Here is a 26,297-nt window from a genome sequence, read left to right as displayed (position 1 = left end):
GGAGCTCTGTGTTTACACACAGAGCTCCACGTCCCTGCTGTCTTACCGACGATCGCGGGTGTCTGGCGGACATCACGGCCGCCAGGCACTCGCATCGGCTCCCGAGCGATGCGCCGGGCACGTTGTTTCCCAGCGCCCCGCACGGGGAACAACAACAACAGGACGTCTAAAGACGTCCACTCGGCACTTTATTCATTACCCAGTTACCAACCACCGCCCTATAGACGATATATGTCTACAAGGCGGTTGCTTAACTCTGGAAGGACGTCCACGGGTATCGCCGCTCCGGCGCTGTGATTGGCTGGAGCGGCGATGACGTCAGTCCCGCGCGCATTTCCTCGAGATTTCCTTTCCGGCATGGGTCGGCCCTTCAGCCGAGGATCCCCCTGCGCATGCGCCGCTGCAATCAGCGGCGCATTGCGAGGGGAATATCTCCTAAATCGTACAGGTAAGCCTTACCTGTAGGCAAAAGTCAAAAAAGTGGGTTTACAACCACTTTAAATACTAAAAATGAATTAAACAGCGTTAAATGAGGACAGAATTCCCGTCCTGTTGCATGTTTGCATCTTTTACACTATTCCTAGGTCTTTACAAACACACAACAGAGATTTACGTGAGAATCACATCATATTACCTTCTAAGCCAGCCACTATTTGTTTGGACAGATTAAATGCACATTAGAGGTCAGGAGGCTGACATGTGCAGACATGTATAATGCAAACAATGTTTGAAGGGTCAAAAGCCTCAAAGGGAGAATCACAATACGATCTTTCACCCTGATTGCTTTCTATACATTTAGAAAGAAATGTGGATAGTGAAGGATTGGGGGGCAAAGTGATCAGTTGTATAGTGGATTTCATTTCATCGCAGGGATTGTGAAATAAAGCTGTACATATGTAAAATGAAGTGCCCCATGGCAACTTTCAATTATGATCACCAAGTGGAACAGAACTCAAAAACCAAGATTTGCTATGTTATAGGGAACTCTATGCCCTGTACACACAATCGGTTCGTCTGATGAAAACAAACCGATGGATTTTTTCATTAGATATCCGATGAAGCTGACTTTCATCAGTCTTGCCTACACACCATAGGTTAAAAATCCGATCGTGTCCAACGCGGTGATGTAAAACACAACGACGTGCAGAGAAAAATTAAGTTCAATGCTTCCGAGCATGCGTCGACTTGATTCTGGGCATGCGTGGATTTTTGACCGATGGATTTCCCCACAGACGTTTTTTTCTATCGGTTTTTTAACCATACAAAAATTTTAAAACAGGTTCTATTTTTTTTCACCGATGGGAAAAAACTGATGGGACCCACACACGATCGGTTCGTCTGATGAAAACGGTCCATCGGTCCGTTTTCATCAGACGAATCGATCGTGTGTACAGGGCATTAGTCAGTATTAAACAGCAAACATTTATTGCATTGCAGCTTACCTATTTTTAAGCAACGCCTGCATTCTTTTTTTTTTTTTTTAACTTGCCTTCCTTTATTTTCACCTGGTAATCTGGCCAGTAAGTCTGCTGTTTTTCAACAAAACAAGCTGTCCTGCAGATGTAGCAGTAAAAGGGTTGAGACAATCTATTTGCCACTGGTGCTTGTAAAGGTCAGGTTTTTTTATGCAAATCGCTTATCCCAAAAGGAACACAACTGCTGCTGTAACTGCTTTAAAAAGGGGTAGATGGAGTTCAGCTTTGAGTGGTTAATGTATCTAAATCTGCTAGTACATCTAAAACGTATACTGGTGTCAGTGGAAGAAATTGTGTCCTATCGTGGTGTCAGTAAAAGAAATAGCACTTCCATTGTTGGTGTCAGTGGGGGGCATTGTGTCCCATCGTGGTGTCAGTGGGAAGAATAGTGTCCCATCGTGGTGTCAGTGGAAGGAATAGCACACCCATTGCTGGTGTCAGTGGGAGGAATAGTGTCCCATTGTGGTGTCAGTGGGAGGAATAGTGTCCCATCGTGGTGTCAGTGGGAGGAATAGCAAACCCATTGCTGGTGTCAGTGGTAGGAATAGTGTCCCATTGTGATGTCAGTGGGAGGAATAGAGTCCCATTGTGGTGTCAGTGGGAGGAATAGTGTCCCATCGTGGTGTCAGTGGGAGGAATAGCACACCCATTGCTGGTGTCAGTGGGAGGAATAGTGTCCCATTGTGGTGTCAGTGGGAGGAATAGTGTCCCATCGTGGTGTCAGTGGGAGGAATAGCAAACCCATTGCTGGTGTCAGTGGTAGGAATAGTGTCCCATTGTGATGTCAGTGGGAGGAATAGAGTCCCATTGTGGTGTCAGTGGGAGGAATAGTGTCCCATCGTGGTGTCAGTGGGAGGAATAGCACACCCATTGCTGGTGTCAGTGGGAGGAATAGTGTCCCATTGTGGTGTCAGTGGGAGGAATAGAGTCCCATTGTGGTGTCAGTGGAAGAAACAGCACTTCCGTTGTTGGTGTCAGTGGGAGGAATAGTGTCCCATCGTGGTGTCAGTGGAAGAAACAGCACTTCCGTTGTTGGTGTCAGTGGGAGGAATAGTGTCCCATCGTGGTGTCAGTGGGAGGAATGGTTTCCCATCTTGGTGTCAGTGGGAGGAATGGTTTCCCATCGTGGTGTCAGTGGAAGAAACAGCACTTCCGTTGTTGGTGTCAGTGGGAGGAATAGTGTCCCATCGTGGTGTCAGTAGAAGGAATAGCACACCCATTGCTGATGTCAGTGGGAGGAATAGTGCCCCATGATTGGTGTCAGGGAGGAATAGCGCCCCATGGGTGTCAGAGGAACAAATAGTCCCCCATCAGTGTCATTGTAAGGAACAGTGTCCCATTGTGATGTCAGCACCCCCATCATTGGTGTCAGTGGGAGGAATGCTGCCTTAAGGACCAGGATTTAAGCAAGCAAAGGGTTGAAGTTTGAAAACGACATCTCTTTGTACAATTATGTGATTTTCAGTTCCAGTACCGTATAATGTCTGACCGTGAACTCATTATGTTTCAATAACACACCTCTTTAAAAACTTGAGTTAGGTTATCGCCTAAATCCCAAATTTAAACTTGAATCCATGGCTAACATAATGCAGCACTCTACCAGTGGTCTACCAAGTGTGATAACTCAGATCCCATTATATTTAATATATCTATATATACATGAAAATGTGCAGTCTGTGGAATTATGGATGTGCTTTATTCTAGCAGCCATAACGGATAATATAGGAATAGACAATAGGGCAGCAAGCAGCAGCCCATGCTCTCAGCTGCTTAGTGCAATGTTCCCCTCTGAATTCTCTTCCTAATCAGTCACGTCATCATCACTCCAGACAGAGAGAAGCCAACAGTGTGCATAGATTAGCATGAAAACATCCAGCGCTGTGATCTGGAATACACCAGGGAAACCACATACACTATAATAATGGAGACAGACATTTTGTCAGCGTACTGGTTGTACTCCAGAAGTGCACAGTGGCAATCAGGGACACAGTTTACGCAAGCTTCACTTTCAAAAGCCATAGACCTAAGATACCCTCAACCTAGTGACACATTAGACAAGTCTGCTAATCCTTTATGCTGTTCTAGTCTCACCCATGGAGGAGCTCCATGTCCCTTTTCTTTATACATGGAGCGGAACACAATAGGTTCAATTCAGCATTACTATGTGGCATTTACAATATTGTGCTATATTCGGTTTCTTTCTTTTTGTTATGATAAAAAATGGATCTCTCAATTTATTAACACATTAACACACAGATCAGATTAATTTATAGCACATGCTAATCTTGGTGAGTCGTGTCTTGTCTATCCCTATACAATACTCCTAAATTCATCACTTGATCTGTAGCTAGTCTACATTGTAATAAGTTTGAACATTATACTGAAAAGATTTTATATTTTCCCAGATGTTATAGAAAGACGCCTCCTGAAGAAGCAGCAGTTTCCGTGAAACATGTTGAGGAATAAGTCACTGTTCACATCAACCTTGTCTCTACCTACCCGTGGAGCTTGTATTTGTTTTTAAATCTCTGTGTTGGTAATGGTTACTTAGAGTCGGTTCACACAGGGGCAACACGACTTCCAGCACGACTTTGGGAGGCAACTTGGACACGACTTGAGTATGAATCATCAGGCAACTTACAAGGCAGCTTCAAGTTGCCTCCAGGACAGGAGGCTTTCCAGTGGCCAATCAAACAACAAGCTCTGTGGGAGGGAGGGGTTTGCCTGAGAAATGTATGTTATCTTCCTGTATTGTTGCTTCAGTTAAGACAGTGATCAGACTTCTGAGGCAACTTCTATTGAAATCAGTGGGTACAAGTTGCCTACAAGTTGCCTAGAAGTCGGATTGAAGTAGTACAGGAACCTTTTCTGAAGTCGGAGCGACTTTAATAGTGTACATTAAGACCGCTCCATTCACTTCCATTGATTTTCTCAACCACATGACTTGGGACGACTTGGGGAGACTTCAAGTTGGATCCCAGGTCGCCCCTGTGTGAACCGGCTCTTAGTTGTACTAACTTTGTCACTGTGGTGACCTGTATTGTTGTATCTGTATACTCCTTTTTCTAATTAAATATTAAATCATTGTTATATATTATTGTTTCATGTTTGGGTACCACAACAGTCCTACCATTATTGGTGATCGGGGTTACTGTTAGGAGTAGTCCTTGATTTATCTCTCCTTTTCCATGTTTTCAACTATATCATTTATAGGATGATGGTCCCCCCCCCCCCCAGCCTCTACCCTACTAACCTATTGAGGCAACCATTCTTAAAATAGCACATGTATGTTATTTGTTGTATTTTAACTGTAAAAGTCAATTGACAAACCATTTCAGAAAGTAAGAAAATTATGCTTTAGGACAGGAGGCTCCAAACCGTGTATTTAGGTTTTGTGCTGCCCTAGGCCTGACTATAGTTCTGCACCTCCTAATTTAAATATGACCCACCCCTTCTCTCACTTCCTGTTTGGCTATGGGGCAGGAAGTGAAGGGAAATCTCCACAATTGGACAGGGATGGTAAAAAATAAACTGACAGGGGCTATAATGATAAGACAGTTAAAATTAAAAGCGCCCCCCCCCCCACACACACAGTTGCCAGGCAGAAGCAGAGCGGGCGCTTTATGGGGGCGCTAGACTAATTTGTTTAACAGTGTAGTGCAAGCCAGCAGGGACTCTTTTTGTGCTGCCCCCTGCAAAGTGCTGCCCTAGGCCTGGGCCTTTAAAGCCTAGGCCAGGATACAGTGTTGTCCAAACCTTTAAAACAAAGGTTTCAGTCTCAGACTTTAGAAGGGCTGGACTGTCACCAGTGGGAGAATAAAATTGTGTCAGTGGAAGAAAGTGTCTTTGGTGTCAGTGGGAAGCATGGTGCGTGATTGCAGATATCAATGGGAGGAATTGCCCCTTGTCATTGGTGTTAGTGGGTGGAATAGTGCCCCATAATTGGTGTCAGTGGAAAAAATAGTCCCTCATCTTTAGTGTCCAGTGGGAGGAATAGTGCTCCAAGAGCCAGATAAAGGCAAGCCAAGTGCCCGCGGGCCGCAGTTTGGAGACCACTGTTTTAGGAGACCAATTGTTTTTAGAAGAAAACTTTAGGAGAACATAAGACTTTGTATAGGTGATGACCATTTAGTGTGAAAGGGTAACAATTTTACAACAAAGAAACATTTATATTTGTAGCTTAAACATTTTTGTTGGAATTCATCATTTTATAAAATAATACATCAAGTTGAAATAACTCAATACCGGATGACCTGGCCTTCTATCTTCTCCATGCTTCAAATATACCAGGGAAGATAGAAAAAAAACATTATCCGCCACCTCCTTGACGCTGCCAAGGCATGCATCCCGCTTAAGTGGAAACCCCCGACAATAGGGATGTGGATACGCCGGGTAAGGGAAATTAGTAAATTAGAAGGCTTGGTTCTTTCGGCACAACGCCAACCGGAGCGGTACTCCAAGACCTGGTCGCTCTGGAACATTTTTCTCTTTTCAGATGAGGAAAGAACCCTCCTTGACGGCGACCTGAATGACTAAATTACCCTTCCAAATAGTCGCTCTACTGGCTTGATTTCATCTTAACACCCCTGAGTTTGGCGAGTTCACACAAGGTACATCTACGCATACCCATTCCCCCCTCCTTCTCCCCTTTCTTTCCCCTCTCCTCATCAATTCTTCTTTTTCAGTCTTTCTTTTTTTTGTTTTCTCTTTCTCGGTTATATAGACCCGGGCTCCCGAGTTTCCAGATATTTTTCTAATATATAAAGTTAAAAAAACGTTTAGGACCCCAGCTGGAGCAGCATATAGGGATCACCAGTTTTCTCTGTATGACACACAAGTGTTATCATAGATGACAGACTGCTGGAGCGTCCCTCAGTTGAAGTAATGTGTTACCGTTTGTAGTGTACAGGGAGTGCATAATTATTAGGCAAATTAGTATTTTGACCATATCATCCTCTTTATGCATGTTGTCTTACTCCAAGCTGTATAGGCTCGAAAGCCTACTACCAATTAAGCATATTAGGTGATGTGCATATCTGTAATGAGAAGGTGTGTGGTCTAATGACATCAACACCCTATATCAGGTGTGCATAATTATTAGTCAACTTCCTTTCCTTTGGCAAAATGGGTCAAAAGAAGGACTTGACAGGCTCAGAAAAGTCAAAAATAGTGAGATATCTTGCAGAGGGATGCAGCACTCTTAAAATTGCAAAGCTTCTGAAGCGTGATCATCGAACAATCAAGCGTTTCATTCAAAATAGTCAACAGGGTCGCAAGAAGCGTGTGGAAAAACCAAGGCGCAAAATAACTGCCCATGAACTGAGAAAAGTCAAGCGTGCAGCTGCCAAGATGCCACTTGCCACCAGTTTGGCCATATTTCAGAGCTGCAACATCACTGGAGTGCCCAAAAGCACAAGGTGTGCAATACTCAGAGACATGGCCAAGGTAAGAAAGGCTGAAAGACGACCACCACTGTACAAGACACACAAGCTGAAACGTCAAGACTGGGCCAAGAAATATCTCAAGACTGATTTTTCTAAGGTTTTATGGACTGATGAAATGAGAGTGAGTCTTGATGGGCCAGATGGATGGGCCCGTGGCTGGATTGGTAAAGGGCAGAGAGCTCCAGTCCGACTCAGACGCCAGCAAGGTGGAGGTGGAGTACTGGTTTGGGCTGGTATCATCAAAGATGAGCTTGTGGGGCCTTTTCGGGTTGAGGATGGAGTCAAGCTCAACTCCCAGTCCTACTGCCAGTTTTTGGAAGACACCTTCTTCAAGCAGTGGTACAGGAAGAAGTCTGCATCCTTCAAGAAAAACATGATTTTCATGCAGGACAATGCTCCATCACACGCGTCCAAGTACTCCACAGCGTGGCTGGCAAGAAAGGGTATAAAAGAAGAATAACTAATGACATGGCCTCCTTGTTCACCTGATCTGAACCCCATTGAGAACCTGTGGTCCATCAAATGTGAGATTTACAAGGAGGGAAAACAGTACACCTCTCTGAACAGTGTCTGGGAGGCTGTGGTTGCTGCTGCACGCAATGTTGATGGTGAACAGATCAAAACACTGACAGAATCCATGGATGGCAGGCTTTTGAGTGTCCTTGCAAAGAAAGGTGGCTATATTGGTCACTGATTTGTTTTTGTTTTGTTTTTGAATGTCAGAAATGTATATTTGTGAATGTTGAGATGTTATATTGGTTTCACTGGTAAAAATAAATAATTGAAATGGGTATATATTTTTTTTTGTTAAGTTGCCTAATAATTATGCACAGTAATAGTCACCTGCACACACAGATATCCCCCTAAAATAGCTAAAACTAAAAACAAACTAAAAACTACTTCCAAAAATATTCAGCTTTGATATTAATGAGTTTTTTGGGTTCATTGAGAACATGGTTGTTTTTCAATAATAAAATTAATCCTCAAAAATACAACTTGCCTAATAATTCTGCACTCCCTGTATATTTGAAATGTTATTATATGCAACTATGTATGTATTCAGATGTTTATCCTTGACCATGTTCTTTGAATAAATAAAATAATAAAAAAAAAGAAAACTCATTAATCGTAGTGGATTGCGACTATTTCATGCCTGGACAATTAAGCTTCCCTTTAATCCAACCACACTCCTAATTAGTACAATTTCATACCCGTAAGTCTGAATATATGCATGATGGGTGCAAAGTGCACCTAACTTGTGTTTTAAATCTCCTACACCTTGGGCCATTTTAGGACAAAAATTGGGGCTATAGCTGCCGGTACAAGTCATTTCCTGAAAGCATCAGTTAGTAAACCTTTGCTAAGTACTTTTATGTAATGAGCCAATCAAATTAGGGAACCCTTTATGTGCTGGTAGGTGCTTTTAAAAAGTTGGTAAAGTTCTCCAAGTGGTCATCCTTTTACACAAAAAGTTTAAAGTGACTGAAAAGATTGCCAAAGTATGCCATGGCATAAGGAAACGATTCTGGACAGCTGCACTTCCAAAAATCATTTTATTGGGGCTTCATGACAAGTGGTTAACAGATGGAGCAGGGGACAAAAAGGTAGACGCAAGAAGATTTTCACCGCTCCAGGTGAGCCCTATAGACAATCAGGGACGGTCGGATTACCAAGGTGCTGGCAATGCACGTAGCAGTAGCAATAGGAGGAAGGAGATGGACAGCCGCACTCCGAAATAACTTTTCAAAAAAGTTGTCTTTTATTTTCAAGCAGGAACATGCATAATCATCACAACCATAAACCAGGACAACCGACTAGTTTCGCACTCTTGCTAGTGCTTAATCATGGCTCACCGTTTATACCCTGGGACACAGATGTTACCTTGTGTTAGCTGCAAGATTTCCATACAGCCCAGAACATTGTTGTTTATTGGGGGTACCGTTTAATAAGGTCCCACCTGTTAGGGCTTGTTGTGCTTGCTGCTGCTGACATCTGTTGTTCCAGTAGGCCCAGGACCACGCATGCTAGTATATTTGATGCGCAATGCCTCCTGTGGCGCTCGTTTCCAAGTCTGCGATTTTCTTTTTTTGACCTTTTTGGTCATTCTAAGATATCGGTCCATGGAAACCCTTGTTCAAACTCTTTATTGATCTTGACTTCTTTCTGCCGTATATGCCTTATGGATGTATCCGTTGGAGGACCATCTGTCATATGAATTTCTGTTTTTTGTCACTCATGTATTCCTTGTCTTCGTCCTGAAGAAGCCCCACGGCGAAACGTGCGTTGGCGACTTCTGAGGATTGCGCATACAATGGTCATTTGTTGTAAATTACATTGTCCTATTTATTGTTTGTAAATTTATATGCTATTAAACTATTTTTTACTATACTTCCTTGGCCTGAAAGTCTGACCATCAATGTCTACCTCAGGTGTTGTTCCCCTTTAATATATTTACAGATGTGGCCCATGTGAGTGCTATCCTTGTGTTTTTTCTAATTTTCTTTTCTTTCTTCTCTCTCCCCCCCCCCTCTTTTTCTTCCCACCCTTCCCCTTTTCCCTCCCCCTGTTTCTTCCTCTTTCTTCCCCCCCCCCCCTCTTGTTTCTGCTCTCCTTCTCCCCTCTCTCTTTTTCCTCCCCCTCTTTTTTTAATATTCAAGTTAATGCCAAAGAGCTCGATTTTGGTCTTATCCGACCACAGCACTTTCTCCCAATGCTTCTCTGAATCATTTAGATGTTCATTGGCAAACTTCGGACGGGCCTGTACATGTGCTTTCTTGAAAAGGGGGGCCTTGCGGGCACTGCAGGATTTCAATCCATGACGGCGTATTGTGTTACCAATGGTTTGTTTGGTGACTGTGGTCCCAACTTCCTTGAGATCATTCACAAGCTCCTCCCCTGTAGTTCTGGTCTGATCCCTCACTTTTCTCATGATCATCCTTACTCCATGAAGCAAAATTTTGCATAGACCTCCAGACCGAGGGCAATAGATGGTTATTTTGTATTTCTTCAATTTTCAAATAATTGCTCCTATAGTTGCCGCCTTCTCACCAAGCTTCTTGCTAAAGGTCTTGTAACCCTTTCCAGCCTTGTTTAGGTCTAAACTCCCATCTCTGACGTCCTTTGAAAGCTCTTTGGTCTTGTTCACAATGATAAGGTTTGAATGGAAGAAAGAGAGTCTGTGGACAGGTGTCTTTTATACACATAACAAGGTGCCGTTAGGAGCACCTTCTTAAATTGGCAGGACTAATCTGTGTACCACATGGGCGCATACTGCTGCCAGTCTGTGGGAGCCAGAATTATTGTTGGTTGGTAAGGGATCAAATACTTACTTTATTCACTGAACAGCAACTTATAACATTTGTATCATGTGTTTTTTTCTGGATTTTTGGTTGATATTCTGTCTCCATCATTTAAAATACACCTATAATAAACATTATTGACCCTTCATTTCTTTGTAAGTGGGCAAACTTGAAAAATCTGCAGAGGATCAAATGATAGGTTTTCCCCACTGTATTTGCACTTCAGCACACCAACAGATGTTAATGCGAAAATAGTGTTTTTTTTTAGCAATGAAGAGTCCGTTTGAAGCCTTACAATAGATCAAGGGACAAAAAGTGTGTTAATGTAAATGCAAAACTAGGGTTATAAAGATAAGATACTTTGCATATTAGCAACCCACGCTAGCTTCTGCAGCTAAACAAAAAGATAACCTTTTATTAAAAAAGCAAGCTAAGATTTACCTCTCTAGCTGTCTGCGCCAACAATCTCTGCTGTAATGAAGAGAAAAGGCTGCTTGAAGAATTTTCAGGCTCTGACAATTTTCTAGGAGTGTCCAATTCCTGGTCCCCAGGTACGCTCAATGGTTTGCGCCAGTAGCGGCTGGTGCTCAAAATTTTTGGGGGGGTGCAAAGGAAAAAATTGCAGTTTCACTGTGCCCAAACGCAGCCACTGTTCCATGCCATCAAACGCAGCCACTGTGCCATCAATTTGCACCACTGTGCCATGCCATCAAACGCAGCCACTGTGCCATCAATTTGCACCACTGTGCCATGCCATCAAACGCAGCCACTGTGCCATCAATTTGCACCACTGTGCCATGCCATCAAACGCAGCCACTTTGCCATCAATTTCGCACCACTGTGCCATGCTATCAAATGCAGTCACTGTGCCATCAATTCGCACCACTGTGCCATGCCATTAAACGCAGTCACTGTGCCATGCCATTAAACGCAGCCACTGTGCCATCCATTGTCACCACTGTGCCATGCCATTAAACGCAGCCACTGTGCCATCCATTGTCACCACTGTGCCATCCATTGTCACCACTGTGCCATGCCATTAAACGCAGCCACTGTGCTATCCATTGTGCTATCCATTGTCACCACTGTGCCATGCCATTAAGCGCAGCCACTGTGCCATCCATTGTCGCCACTGTGCCATCCATTGTCACCACTGTGCCATGCCATTAAACGCAGCCACTGGGCCATCAATTGTCACCACTGTGCCCTTTAATGGTCGCCGCTGTGCCAAATGTCCCCACTGTGCCCTGTAAATTGCTTCCCCCCCCCCGCCCGGCACTTACCTTTACTGGAGTCAGGCATCCACGTCCCACGATGTCTTCTCCCACCCTCGATGACTGACAGGCGTCTCAGCCAATCAGGTTACCGGTAGCCAGAACCGGCCAACCTGATTGGCTGAGACGCCTGTCATTTTATCCAAGGGGCGTACAGTCTGTGCTCTCCGAGAATAAGCTTCCGGGACCCAAGGGCTGTATTGGGAAAGCCTATCAGAGCTGTTGGCTTTGATAGACATTTCCGTACAGCCAACCAGCTGGCGTCATTCAGATGGCCGGACATGAGCGCCGACCATCTGAATAACAGCGGCGATAATAACATAGATTCGTGCAATGCATGAATCTATGTTATTTCAGTGGCGGTGAGAGCCAGAGGGGGCGGCGCTCCAGCGCCCTCTATGGACGAACCGCCACTGGTTTGAACCAGGAATCAGACACTTCCAAAAATTATACATTTTGTAGATTCTTCAAGTGGCAGCTTCTTTTCAAAACAGAGATTGGCAGTAATGGTGGCACATTTATGAGTATTTTCATTTTAATGATTATCTTTAATGAAATCCTAACATCTCTTTAGAAGATAAGGAAAAGGTTTTCTTTAGAATGCACTTTCCTAAAGACTAAACAAAAAGATAAAAAATCAGACCTACTACACCCAATGTGGCTACACAATTTTCAAAATAAAAATGTAAATTAACTAAACAACTGAGATTCTGTGGAAATCATTTTAAAGTGATTCTAATGGTAAATTAAAAAATAAATAATACAAATGTCATACTGACCTGCTCTGTGTAATGGTTTTGCACAGAGCAGCCCCGACACTCCTCTTCTGGGACCCCCATTGGTGCTCCTGGCTCCTCCCCCTTTCTGAGCACTCCAACAGCAAGCTACTTGCTATGGGGGTTACTGTGCGGGCTCACTCCCGAGTCCATTGACACACTAAGCGTGGCTCGGCCCCCGTCCCCTGCTCACATGCTGTGATTGAAAAAAAAAATGCTGTGATTGACAGCAGCGGGAGCCAATGGCTCCTGCTGCTACCTTGATGTCCAGTGAGGAGAAAGAGCAGAAAGTGCCACTGCTCTCTGGCACAGTGCTGGATTGAGCTCCGGACGGCTTTAATTTTTTTAAAAAAAAATGTATTTATTTATTTTTTCCTCCATCCACCATCCATCTTGGTCTGGTCCATATAGTAAAGGAAGGTAGTATCGAGGTGCTTTTTAAGTGTCAAGGCATGTTAAATGTTATATGTAAAGAAAAACATTTAATAGAGTTTCATTATAAAAAAAGTGGGGGTGAAAGAAAAAAAAATGGGGAGATTGGGTGAAAATCCGCTTTAATGCAGAGGATGCATCAAGGTAAAAAAAACAAAACAACTTAGAACAACTTTAAATGTAAATGTGTCGCAATATAGCCTGGATTTCACATATTCATGCTTTACTCTGATTTTCTATCTATTCAGCATGAAAATGAGTAATGCTGCATCTGTGCAAGCAGGTGTGCTGCAACCATAAAAAGCTATGATGCAGTGCTTGACATTATAGTCAGCGGTTGGCATAATCAAATTTCTTATAAATCATACTCTAAATAACTAAAATTATTATTCTGCACATTATTTTCCTTTTTTTTTTATTTGCATCCTTAAAGCGGGATTCCACCCACGATTTTATTTATTTTTTTAAAGTCATCAGCTATTAACACTGTAGCTGCTGACTTTTAATAAGGACACTTACCTGTCCTAGTCGCCCACGATGTCGGTCCCCGACGGCGATCAATCCACCCTGGCACCTCCATTCTTACTAAGGGAAACAGGCGTCAAAGCCTTACGGCTTCACTGCCCGTTTCCTACTGCACATGCGCGACTCGCGCAGTGCTTTGTGAATGGGTGGCTGCCTCCTGGGATACACACAGTTCCCAGAAGGCAGCACGGCTTATTCACCAGAAGACACCACGGTGGAGGACAAGCCAGAAGATCCACCGCGGTGGAAGAAGAGGCAGAAAACCTACTTCCGCATAGCAACAGCCCTTTCAGGTGAGTATAAAAAAAAACAATTTATATTTATTTTAAGATTTTTTAGGGGGGAAAAAAAAAAAACGGGTGGAACTCGTGCGAATCAAAACCCAAAAATAAAAAGTTAATAGTTCTGTAGCTTACTGGTCCTTATAATCTATTGAACGCATTCCATTATTTTTTTTTTCCACACATTCTTGCCCTGTATTTTTAGCTGGTAATCCGCCTCTAACAAACTTCCTGTCCAATGGTACTGAGCAGGGTTGTCACATTAGGACAAGGAGTATGTTAGCACTCCCCCACTTCTCTATAACAAGGGGAGTGTGTGTTTTGTAGTCCACTGAGATAGCAGGGAACAATGCCAACTGATAATACTTACGAGGCACACAGCATACAAAGTTATCAGCTCACAAAGTTTTTTCAAACAGATAGAGTAAAACGCTTTCAATAGACAATATTTGGGCAACATATGATCAGCTATAATAAATGCAGTAAAATGCACAAGTGAAATACATATAGGGACACAAGGGGCCAGATTCGGATACATTTACGTTGCTCCACGGCAGCGGAACGTATCCCATTTACGTTACACCGCCGCAGGTTTACAGCGTAAGTGCCTGATTCACAAAGCTCTTACCTGTAAACTTGCGGCGGTGTAGCGTAAATCCACTCGTCGCAAGCCCGCCTAATTCAAATGGGGCGGGCACCATTTAAATTAGGCGCGTTCCCACGCCGAACGTACTGCGCATGCTCCGTCGGGAAAATTACCCAACGTGCATTTCGCTAAATGACGTCGCACGGACGTCATTTGTTTAGACGTTAACGTAAATGGCGTCCAGCGCCATTCACGGACGACTTACGCAAACGACGTGATTTTTTAAATTTCGACGCGGGAACGACGGCCTTACTTAACATTGCTTAGAACACCTAGGGCTCAGCCCTAATTTTACGACGCGTATCTCGACGGAAACGACGTAAAGTTAGAGCGACGGGTAACGCGGATGTTGGTGGATCGCCGTAACTAGTCATTTGCATGTTCTACGCCGACCGCAATGGCCTCGCCACCTAGCGGCCGGCATAGAATTGCATCCTAAGATCCGACAGTGTAAGTCAATTACACCTGTCGGATCTTAGGGCTATCTATGCGGAACTGATTCTATGAATCAGCCTATGCGGCTGATTCATAGAATCAGTTCCGCGCATAGATAGCCCTATGGAAGGGCGGATCACAGAGATACGACGGCGTATCAGGAGATACGCCGTCGTATCTCTTTTGTGAATCTGGCCCAAGGTTACCTGCCATAATGTGTAATTCTGAACAGGCAGTTTTGTGATTCTGGCATCCCTGCCAGACAGTCTTTCATGGTAGGGAGATTTCCTTTCACTTTCTGTCCTGAAGACAGAACAGGAAGTGAGAGGACATTGGTATTTAGACAGTTAGGCCCAATTCACACTGCTGCACTGCGAATTTGTTCTGTTTTTTTTTTCTGTGTGAGGTGCAAATTTACCAAGATTTTACAGCGAATTTCAGGAGTTGGACATTTTTTTTTTATTGAAAAGCCTATGGCGTGCAAAACACACCCAAAAAACAATTGGTCCTCCTGTGAGAAAGGACCCAAACCCTGATCCCCCGGGGCGTTAGGCTCCAGACGGGGACTGAGGTACTGTGGTCCGAGCAGCCGAAGCCGACACGGACCCAACTTCCTTGGAAGTGAACAAATAACGTGCACAAACAAAAAAAAAAAGACAAAAACGTGACAAACACGGGGGGAAATAAAAAAGAAAGGTGGGGAAGAAAGAGAGATGAGGAGAGTGAAAAGGTGACCATCGTGCAGTACGATGGCCGGCCCTCCGGCCAGGAATCAAAAATTCCTCTGGTCCTAGCCAAAAGGCCTGGCCCTAGAGGCAGGTGGTCAAAAAGTGTAATATGGTGACGTGACCAAGGTGCCAAAAAAAGAGATTTTTAATACAGCTTACCTGTAAAATCTTTTTCTTGGAGTACATCACGGGACACAGAGCGGCATTCATTACTATATGGGTTATATGGAGTACCTTCAGGTGTAGACACTGGCAATCTCAAACAGGAAATGCCCCTCCCTATATAACCCCCTCCCATAGGAGGAGTACCTCAGTTTTGTAGCAAGCAGTATGCCTCCCAAAATGGTCCTCAAAAAAGAGGGGTGGGAGCTCTGTGTCCCGTGATGTACTCCAAGAAAAAGATTTTACAGGTAAGCTGTATTAAAAATCTCTTTTTCTTTATCGTACATCACGGGACACAGAGCGGCATTCATTACTATATGGGATGTCCCAAAGCAATGCTTACAATGAGGGGAGGGAGAACATCTCCAAGACAAAAGGATTTAATTTAGAGATATACTCAAATCATAATAAATCCAACTTAGTTGAGAAAAATAAAATTTTTAAATTTAACTCGAACAAGAGGAGCCCCCGGAATCCGAGGGTCTCAAACTGCAGCCTGCAGCACTGCCTGCCCGAAGGCAGTATCAGTATTCCTTCTTACGTCCAACTTGTAGAATTTTGTAAACGTGTGGACAGAAGACCAGGTTGCCGCCTTGCAAACTTGAGCCATAGAGATCTGGTGGTGTGCTGCCCAGGAGGCGCCCATGGCTCTAGTAGAATGAGCCTTTAATGATACTGGAGGAGGCAACCCTTTCAAGCCGTAGGCCTGAGTGATTAATTGCTTAATCCACCTAGAAATGGTGGACTTTGCAGCTGCCTGCCCCTTCTTGGGCCCATCCGGTAGAATGAACAGCACATCTGTCTTCCGGATCTTCTTTGTAGCTTTAAGATAGGCCTTCGAGGCCCTGACAATATCCAAGGTATGCAGCAACCCTTCCTTTCTGGAAGTAGGTTTAGGGAAGAAGGATGGTAATACCAAATCCTGGTTCAAATGAAAACTGGATATGACCTTCGGAAGGAAGGAAGGATGAGGGCGGAGAACGACCCTGTCCTTATGAAAAACAAGATATGGTTCCTTACAGGATAAGGCTGCCAGCTCCGAAACTCTTCTTGCGGGAACTATGGCAACCAAAAATACTAACTTCCTTGTCAGTAGAACCAAAGGAATATCAGCCAACGGCTCAAACGGTTGTTTCTGTAAACTTGACAGAACAAGATTTAAATCCCACGGACAAAGCGGGGATTTAACTGGAGGTCTAATACGTAAGACCCCTTGAAGGAAGGTCTTAACCAGCGAGTGGGTGGCCAGCGGCCGCTGAAACCACACTGACAGAGCAGAAATCTGTCCTTTGATTGTGCTTAATGCCAATCCTTTATCCACTCCTAGCTGGAGAAAACGTAATACTCTATCGATGGTAAATTTGCGAGAAAGCCATCGCTTGGACTCACACCAGCCTACATAGGCCTTCCAGACCCTGTAATAAATCACCCTAGAGACCGGTTTCCTGGCTCTGATTAGGGTAGAGATTACTTTCTGAGACAGACCTCTACCCCTGAGAATCAGGGATTCAGCTTCCAGGCCGTCAAATTTAGATGCCGTAAGGCAGGGTGGAGGATCGGACCTTGCGATAGCAGGTCTGGCCGTAGAGGAAGAGTCCAAGGGTCTCCCACTACCATCCTTAAGATTAGTGAGTACCATGCCCTTCTGGGCCATGCTGGAGCTACCAGGATGACTGGTATGTGCTCCACCCGGATCCTGCGCAGCAGGCGGGGTAGTAACTGGAGCGGGGGAAACGCATAAAGAAGTTTGAACTGATGCCAAGGGCAAACCAACGCATCGGTTCCGCAGGCCATCGGATCCCTTGAGCGGGACATGAACCTGTCTAGTTTCTTGTTGAGTCTCGATGCCATGATATCCACGTCCGGCACTCCCCATCTTTGGCAGAGTGCTTGAAAGACTAGTGGATGCAGAGACCATTCCCCCGGCCATAGAGTCTGGCGGCTTAAGAAGTCCGCCTGAAAGTTGTCCACTCCTGGAATGAATATTGCCGATATGCAGGGCACATGAGCCTCTGCCCATAGAAGAATCAAGCTCACCTCTCTCTGAGCGGCTTGACTCCTGGTTCCCCCTTGGTGATTTATGTGTGCCACGGCCGTGGCATTGTCTGATTGAATTCTCACCGGGAACCCCTGCAATTTTGACGTCCAAGCCCTGAGGGCTAGTCGAGCAGCTCTGAGCTCCAAGATGTTGATGGGCAACTGCTTCTCTGGCTTTGCCCAAGTACCTTGGCGAGTGCAACCATCCAAAATTGCTCCCCAGCCCGTCAGGCTGGCGTCTGTGGTCACTATCTTCCAAGCCACTGGGCTGAAAGACCTCCCCTTCAGTAGATTCTGAGGGTCTAACCACCAACACAGACTTTGTCGGACTCTTGATGGGAGCGGCAACGGGATATCCAAGGCCTGTGGCCTTCTGCTCCATGCTGACAGGATGGCTGCCTGTAGGATGCGAGTGTGGCTCTGGGCGTATGGTACCGCCTCGAATGTGGCCACCATCTTGCCTAGTAACCTCATACATAGGCGAATAGTCGGTTCTTTCTTGCTTAGAACCAGTAGGATTAATTCCTTGATGGCTTTTACCTTCCTCAGAGGTAGGAACACTCCTTGTTGTTCTGTGTCTAATCTCATGCCGAGATATTCCAACTGCTTTTGTGGAAAGCTGACTTTTCTCGATTTAGGACCCAGCCGAACCTCTCGAGGTATTGGACCGTGAGGGCCACTGCTCGCTCCAAGCCGGGAGACGAGTGATCTATGACTAGGAGGTCGTCCAGGTATGCTAGGATCGTGACCCCTTGGATCCTTAGTTTGGCTAGGATTGGAGCTAGGACCTTCGTGAACACCCGGGGGGCCGTAGCCAACCCGAAGGGAAGCGCCACGAATTGGAAGTGACGCGAAGCCACCATGAAGCGTAGATATCTTTGATGTGGCTGATAAATTGGAACATGAAGGTAGGCATCCTTTATGTCTATGGACGCCATGAAGTCGTCCTTCTGGAGTGTGGCAGCTGCTGACCGCACGGATTCCATCCGAAATGAGCGGATCTTTAGATATGCATTTACCATCTTTAGGTCCAAAATTGGCCTGACATCTCCATTGGATTTTGGGATGATGAATAGGTTGGAGTAGAAACCCAGCCCCTGTTCCAGGACTGGTACCTCTACTATTACTTCCTGGGAAAGTAGATGATCTAATGCCGATCTTAATGCGGCTCCCTTTTCCGGATCGTTTGGAATCCTCGACTTCTGGAAATGAGGAGGAGGAAACCTTAGGAAATCTAATTTGTAGCCTGTGGCCACGGAAGACCGTACCCACTCGTCGGGAATGCTGGCTTCCCAAATCTCTGAAAAGAGTCGCAGCCTTCCCCCCACCTTCGTGGGTGGGGGCGCCCCTTCATAAGGTTGGCTTGGGGGCTGGTTTTGCTGGTTTGCGAAACCACTGCCTTTTGCCTCTAACAGCCTGTCCTTGTGATCTGCTGTTGAAGCCGAAGTTTGCTTTTGCAGGAGGCCGTCGATACTGCTTGGCATTAGAGGGCCCCTGCCCAGGGGAATACTGTCGTTTAAACGCAGGTCCCTGAACCTTCTTCTTAGTTGGCAAGAGAGTACTCTTGCCGTTTGAAATGGTCTGAATGTATTTATCTAGGTCTTCTCCGAAGAGTCGTCCTCCATGGAAGGGGAACCCTACCAGGAGCTTCTTGCATGGGGGCTCAGCCTCCCAGCTTTTTAACCATAAGAGTCTTCTCATATGGATAAGGGATAACGATAAACGTGACGCTTGCTGGATAGAATCCTTGATTGCGTCTACCGTAAAACATATGGCCTTAGGGACATCCGAAAAATTTTCTGCCTGCTGGGCCGGAATAAGTTTAAGCATCTGCTTAAATTGATCCGATAATGCTTGAGCGACCCCAATCGCAGCCACAGCTGGCTGTACTACTGCCCCTGCAGTAGTGAAGGAGTTCTTAAGTAGTGCTTCCAAGCGCTTATCAACTGGATCCTTGAACACCTGTATGTTTTCTACAGGGCATGTTAACGATCTGTTAACACATGAGATGGCTGCGTCCACTGCAGGAGTAGCCCATCTTTTGGAAAATTTTTCTTCCATAGGATATAGGACAGAGAACCTTTTAGGTGGTAAGAAGATCTTATCTGGCTTGTTCCAATCTTGGAACAAAATTCCCTCTAATAGAGGATGGATCGGAAACACAGCATTGCTTTGAGGCGCCCTCAGTGAGCCCAAAGCTGAAACCGTCGATACCTGGAGATCTGGTACTGGCAAGTTGAATGTCCTATGGACCAAGTCCGACAATCCTTGAATCCACCAGCTCTCCCTCAGGGAGACTGCCCCAGACTCCTCTGTATCCGGGTCTTCGATCCCTGAACCTACTTGGTCCGTGTCCAAGAGGTCGTCCAATTCCCCTGAGGAAAGGACCTCCTCTTCTGAGGGTCCGCGCTCGGGCGACGGAGATCTATTCCGCTTACTGCCCCGCATAGCTGCGGATATCATTTTTCCCATGCTTTTCTGCATCTCTTTTAAAGAGGTGAGTAATACCTCCTCCGTGACCATCTTAGGGTTGGACTGACCCGCGTCAGCTCCAGCCCCAGATCCCGATGGCCCCAAGGCTCCCTGTAGGGAAAACAGCGGCATACCATGGTACAATACCGAGGTACACCTGCTACCTATTGGTATTTGGAACTATAAAAGTTAATTGTCCAAACACCTGTTTGGGGGATAAAAAAATGCTTCCTCTCCCCTAGATGACTTTTTTTTTTTTTTTTTTTTTTTTCGTTTTTGTTTCAAATCCAGGAAAGAAAAAACATTCTGTCCCCCTGAGTAGTATTGCAAAGAAAAACTATGAGATGGAAAAGAAACAGCCTATTTCTAGGCTTGACAAAACAGTCCTCTGAAGACTGCAATATCCTTTCTGGCCACTGTGTGTCCTTGGCGCCCCGTGCTGCCGCTCTGGTCTTTCTCCTCAGTTCCAAAGTATTGATGGAACAAACAAGGAAGGGCCGCCCCTTCCTTTAAGCCACTGACCCGCCCTTCCCCCCCAGCAACCTCAAACAGGAAATGCCCCTCCCGACAGGGGGAGGGGGGGGGGATTTTGGGAGGAAGGGACCTCTCTGTTCCAGCAAACTGCAGCCTGCAGCCTGGAACCATGAGGAGGTCAGCGTTTTGCCTGCTTGCAGGCTCTGAGGAGGAAGACTGAATGGAGCATCGCCTGGAGGCCTGCAGGTAAGCAAAGCTCTCTGACACACACATATATTTTTATATAACACAGGCCCCACTCAATGCTTTTCCAACACTACAAGGGAGGTCACATCTTATGGGGAATAATACATAGAGAGCCATCCTATCTTTATGATATGTGACTAGTTTGCCAGATGCAGTGCATAACTTTAGGCATGTCCCCTGTGACCCCCCAGAAAAAAACCTGCTAAGAACCAAGTTCCGCAAGTTTTCCCCTCACTTACCTGCTCCATGCCGCAGGACTTTGCCAAGCAAGAGGCCCAATCTTCCCCCATCTCCGTGGGGATGTCTAGACCTTCAGGCCCTGGGTTCCTATGAAGGATCCACTGTCCTGGGCCCATATAGCACCCTGGCAACAGAAAACTTTAGGTACCCAAAGGTTTCTAAGTTCTGGGCCCAGGATCCAGCTCTCTAAAAAGAAAAGCATTATGGGCTATACCCCAAGGGTTTGGGGTCCGGTTACTGACCACTTTAGCGCTGAGGCTTTTTTGGACAGAACCGGTAGCTCACCTAATCCCAAGGATGCGGAGGCAAGCTAAACCATGACTAACACCTAAGACACTGGCGTAAAAACTGAGGTACTCCTCCTATGGGAGGGGGTTATATAGGGAGGGGCATTTCCTGTTTGAGATTGCCAGTGTCTACACCTGAAGGTACTCCATATAACCCATATAGTAATGAATGCCGCTCTGTGTCCCGTGATGTACGATAAAGAAAGCAAGTGTGCCGGTAAGACGATGCTCCATCCATCTCTGACTGAGAACCGAGCCACCGAACACCACAGATGGCTCGGTTCTCACAGATCCTGTCAGTCAGCATCTCTTTTCTCTGCTTCTCAAAGCTAATTGGAGCGCTGAGCCGTGGAGGGGTGGGGAGAGGCTGTCTCGCTGAGGGCAGCTCCAGACTTGGAAGTCGGGATGACGTGCTGTTCCCCCGACTGACGTCACTGATGGCAGTGACGTCAGCGGTGAGCAGACTTCAGTCCACTCTCCGCTGACAACGGGTCACAGGAGTCACACGAATTGCACTCCTGTGACCCATAGGAGAAGCCCAGCCTAAAAAGCTCAAGTTGGACTTCTCCTTTAAAAATGCTCTCCTAGCTAAATGGGCACAAATTTCCACAGACACACTACAAAATCTTGCGGAAAGCATTCCCAGAAGAGAGGGAGATGTTACACCAGCAAAGAGGTGGCCTATTTGATATCAATGCATATTGTTTTGGGATGTCCAACAAGCTCATATGAGTCTGATGGTCAGGTGTCCACAAACTTTAGGTTATTTAGTATATAACCCCTATTGCAACATAATCCTCTAAATAAACTGTCTATCCCCAATGAATTATTTGATTAAACCATAAGCTGCTATGATATATGAATGATTTATAGAATAACATACCATTAACCACTTTTTACACATAAACTGACCAAAGGTGAAGTACGGAACGTATACAACATGGCTCCCACTATCTCATAACATCTGAAAGCAAGCAAGGCCCCAAAACAGTTGTAAATACAGTTCAATATATACACATTCTTGTATGTATACAGGTTGTATTTTTTATTTTTGACCTTCATAAGATCTTTGTCATTTTATTAAGTATTGCCTTGTAGATATTGTAACGGAACCCCAAATGGGACAGGGGTTAAATCCATTCACGATATTCCATTCCACCCAAGACAGCTTATCGACACTCCAACCAACAGGACCCGATCCATCCCATTTCCCAGAATAAGACGAGACACAGCTCTGTGCTTTCTGGTTTCAAAATGAAGACTGCTTTAATGGTTTCTTCTCAGCTTTTTATGCAGTTACAAGCAGGTGACCGTAATCAAAGGGACACTGAAATCTCCACCCCCCTTCACACCATGGGACTTCAATCACATACTTTTATCAATAGAATTCAAACAAAATACCATCACACAATGAGTTCCCTTCAATCCACATCTTTAGACAGACGTTCTGTCTCCGACAGACAGGTAGTCACACCTGGGCATCAATAGGCTTTAAACCGTGTTATCACACGATGGAAAGGTCTAGGAGCAGACCTGAATTAACACCTTTACACAATGGACAATGAAATGTCTAGGAGTAGATGCAATTAACACCTTTCAAAAGAATGTGTCCCACATTGAATAAGCCAACAACTTGTGATATCTCAAGACATCCTATAACCATGAATTATTATTAATGTCCCATCTCATGTAATACATGAATTATGATTCACTTGCCACCCCATCTCCTGGCTCAGTCTGTGCCCAAAAGTCACTCCTGTTACAGATATTATATAGCAGGTTCACACGTGTGAGAATGAGTAACAGGATCCAAGGTCATAATGAAAAAGAAAGACACATGCTTACCTTTTGGCACTAGTGGATAATTTGGCAGCCGTTTTGCTGGATATCTTTGCTTCTTTTTTCTTGGGTTGAACCTTTTCCCGCTCTTGCTCATTTTGAACTCCTTCCCGTTGGTCTCCATCAGAGCTACCTCCGCTAGTTGTTGGACTGTCATCCACCCTTTGGCCTTCAGTTGACATTTTGAGGATCTACATGACAACAAAATATATTGTTACTAGTTAGTAATAATTATATATTCAGATTGACAATGATCATAACAAAGCCCACCAGTGCCACCTCATCGGCGCACATCAGTGAGTGAGAAAAATTACCTGCTCGCAAAAATTTATAACCAACTTTGAAAAACTTGTTTTGTTTTTCCAAATAATAAGTCTTTTTTTGTTTGTTTAGCAAAAAATAAAAAACCCAGTGATGAATAAATGCCACCAAAAGAAATCTCCAATTGTGTGAAAATAATAATAAAAACTTCATATGGGTACAGGGTTGAATGACCGTGCAATTGTCATTCAAAGTGCGGCAGTGCTGAAAGCTGAAAAATGGCCTCAGCAGGAAGGGGGTAAGAAAGCTGCTAGCAGGCTTCAGCTGGATTTTAACAAGCTTCAAGAATTGCTGGCAGCTTGTTTAAAGTGGCAATCAGCACTTCCATTAGGAGCTGTGTTCAACATTTACAAATTGGAAATGAATGGTACTTTAAAGTGGTTGTATAGTCAATTTTAAGGCTTACCTGTAGGTAAAAAATATATATTCCCCTTGCAATGAGCCGCTAAATGCAGTGGCGCATGTACACAGGGGATTCTCGGCTTAAGGCCCAGTGTTCTGCCGAATAAGTTCTTCCCGGCGTATAAGGACCCCCCTGTACTGCACAGGCACGGCGCTTGCACAGTACGAACCTCAACTCAGCCTCTGAAAATAGCAGTATGACACAACGCATTCTATGCTGCACGCTCCCGATGCTAGTGCTACTCTGCAAGGGGCGGGGGTGATTTTACCAATAAATTACATGTCTTAGCGGGGGGTGTTAAAACAAATGAAGGGCTGGTTTTGCAATGTCGATGGGCGGATTTTGCCCATCAACATTGCAAAACCTGCCCATCAACACGCCCTGCGTGTACTTTATTGGTAAAATCACCCCCGCCCTTTGCAGAGTAGCAGTAGCATCGGGAGCGTGCGGCATGTGTCATATTCATTGCGCGTGCGCCGTGTAGAGCTGACTGTCAGCTCTACATGTTCGGAAGCTGAGTTGAGGTTCGTACTGCGCAAACGCTGAGCCTGCGCAGTACAGGAGGGTCCTAATCCGCCAGGGAAACTTATTAGGCAGACGCCGGACCTTGCCGGAAAGAAGTCTCCCGTGCGCACGATGACATCGCAGCTTCAGCCACTCACAGCGCCTGCAGCTACCTCGGCGTGGACCAGGTAAGTTACCGACGCCTCGTTCTAAGGTAAGTATTTCATAATGAGCTAGTGCCTTTTGCCTTTTGTCTTACAGGTGACCCAAAAAAAAATTGTCTATGGGACTGAAAGCTTTACAAATGCTTTGTCAAAGCTTGCTGTTCACACTGTTCCTACACAAGCTGAAACAAGCCTAAAGAATAGGAGGGTTTAGTTCTGTTTTAAAGTGGAGTTTCCATCCCAATTTTTTTTTTTCATTATTGTGCTCATTAGACCTAAAAAAAGAAAAAAAAAATTATTTTACTCATCTGGAAATGCCTGTTGCTATGCGGTCCCACGAAATCTGCCTTTGGAATCACCTAGGATTCTGACATCATCTCCCTCGAATGCTCCTGGTAAATGTGTGTCATCATTTCCCAGGATGCAGTGCGCTACCCAATTATCACTCCCCACCCAAGACTTCCAGGAAGTAAGTGCTTGTGGGCTTTACAATGCCCACAAGCAAAATGACAACAGTGTGGACATAGTTTATAAACTATCTTTTTTGAATAACTATGCGGAGCGGCGGCGGATTGTAAAATAGTAAGTGACCGGATTTATATTATAAAAACGCAGGATGAAAGGACATACATTTAAAAAATGCTAATTGTGGTTTGGACCCCGCTTTAAGTACAAAGACCTCACCAATAGAGTCACCCAGAGATATGAAAAGCTGCTGGCATCTCTAGGCGATTCCAATGATGTAGTGTCCTCACCTGTAAGCATTCGCCCAAAATTAGCAGATCAATAAATAAAACACAATTTGCATGCATTCCAATTTATGTCTAAACCTGTTACATTTCTATAAAACATTCCGTAACATGTAAATCGCTCGGCCTGAAGCTGTTGCAGAATAATCACATTTTATTACTTACATTTAAAGTTTACAACAGGATCGCTAACTCGCAGACTTAACGAATTTTATCATATTTGTTTCTGGGCAATAGAACTTTAGGAGAAGGCGCGGATAGCTGCAGGAATCAATTTACGGCCGTTTGTAAGAAATTTAAGGAGCGAGTATGATGTTTAACAGTTTGGAAAAGCTTTCACAGATGCAGGCTGACATTATGTTATCCTGACTAATGAGAACAAAGCGTTTGAATGCAGCTCAGTGTGCTGGAGGAGCTTTGTTCTTGGCTAGGTCACCACAGGCAGCATTAGCTGGTACAGCTGCAGCCTCTCTCTCTCTCTCTCCTCAATGTTGCAGGGAACTAGGCAGATCACCCAGTATTTCAATCGGCCTACGTTTCAGAGCAAAGTGATCATTCATAAGGAAAAGGGATTGTTTTATGTGCGGGGGAGGAGGGGATCAGACACTTGGGAGACTCCATCTTCATGCGCGTTTATTGTTTAGCGCAAATTATGACAGGCCTTCATAGGCGGTGACCTGTAATGACTTTTATTCTTTGCACAGTTAACAGCTGAGATTCATCCAAACAGATTTCTTTTTACAAGGCCATGACGGTTTTAATCCTTCACTACTCAAAGGTTTCTTTATGACTGCTCCATGATCATTTTGTATCTTTGAATCCATTTGTAAGACTCAAAGTCCAAGCAACAAATATATATGATCAAAGCCTAATTACCCATAGGCCTCATTTCATTATTTATGGAGCGCTAGGGCCACTCACACCAGAACGCAGAGTGGGAAACCCAAGTTCCAATGCACGCTTGCCTAGGGTGTCCATCTGCATGCCTCACTTTGCCCCACTGTGTCCATGTGCATGCCTCACTGTGTCCATGACTAGACTGACGTTTAACATGGGAGTCTATGGAAGGGGTGCCCGGCTTTGA

General features: G+C 44.9%; 1 protein-coding gene across 1 annotated transcript in view; it reads right to left on the bottom strand.

The window, feature by feature from the left end:
- LOC120940252 (ubiquitin-conjugating enzyme E2 E2) overlaps window positions 1-26,297 on the bottom strand; it is a 292,835-nt gene that overhangs the window by 224,254 nt on the left and 42,284 nt on the right. The window contains exon 2 of the mRNA XM_040352988.1: window positions 23,079-23,263. Coding sequence (XP_040208922.1) covers window positions 23,079-23,254 — 176 coding nt within the window. The 5' untranslated portion in view covers window positions 23,255-23,263. The remainder of the gene's footprint in view (window positions 1-23,078; window positions 23,264-26,297) is intronic.

The sequence above is a fragment of the Rana temporaria genome, chromosome 5 (genome assembly GCF_905171775.1).
Source record: "Rana temporaria chromosome 5, aRanTem1.1, whole genome shotgun sequence".
Taxonomy (NCBI): domain Eukaryota; kingdom Metazoa; phylum Chordata; class Amphibia; order Anura; family Ranidae; genus Rana; species Rana temporaria.
Note: the sequence above shows the minus strand (reverse complement) of the source record. Positions and strands in the feature narration are given on the sequence as shown.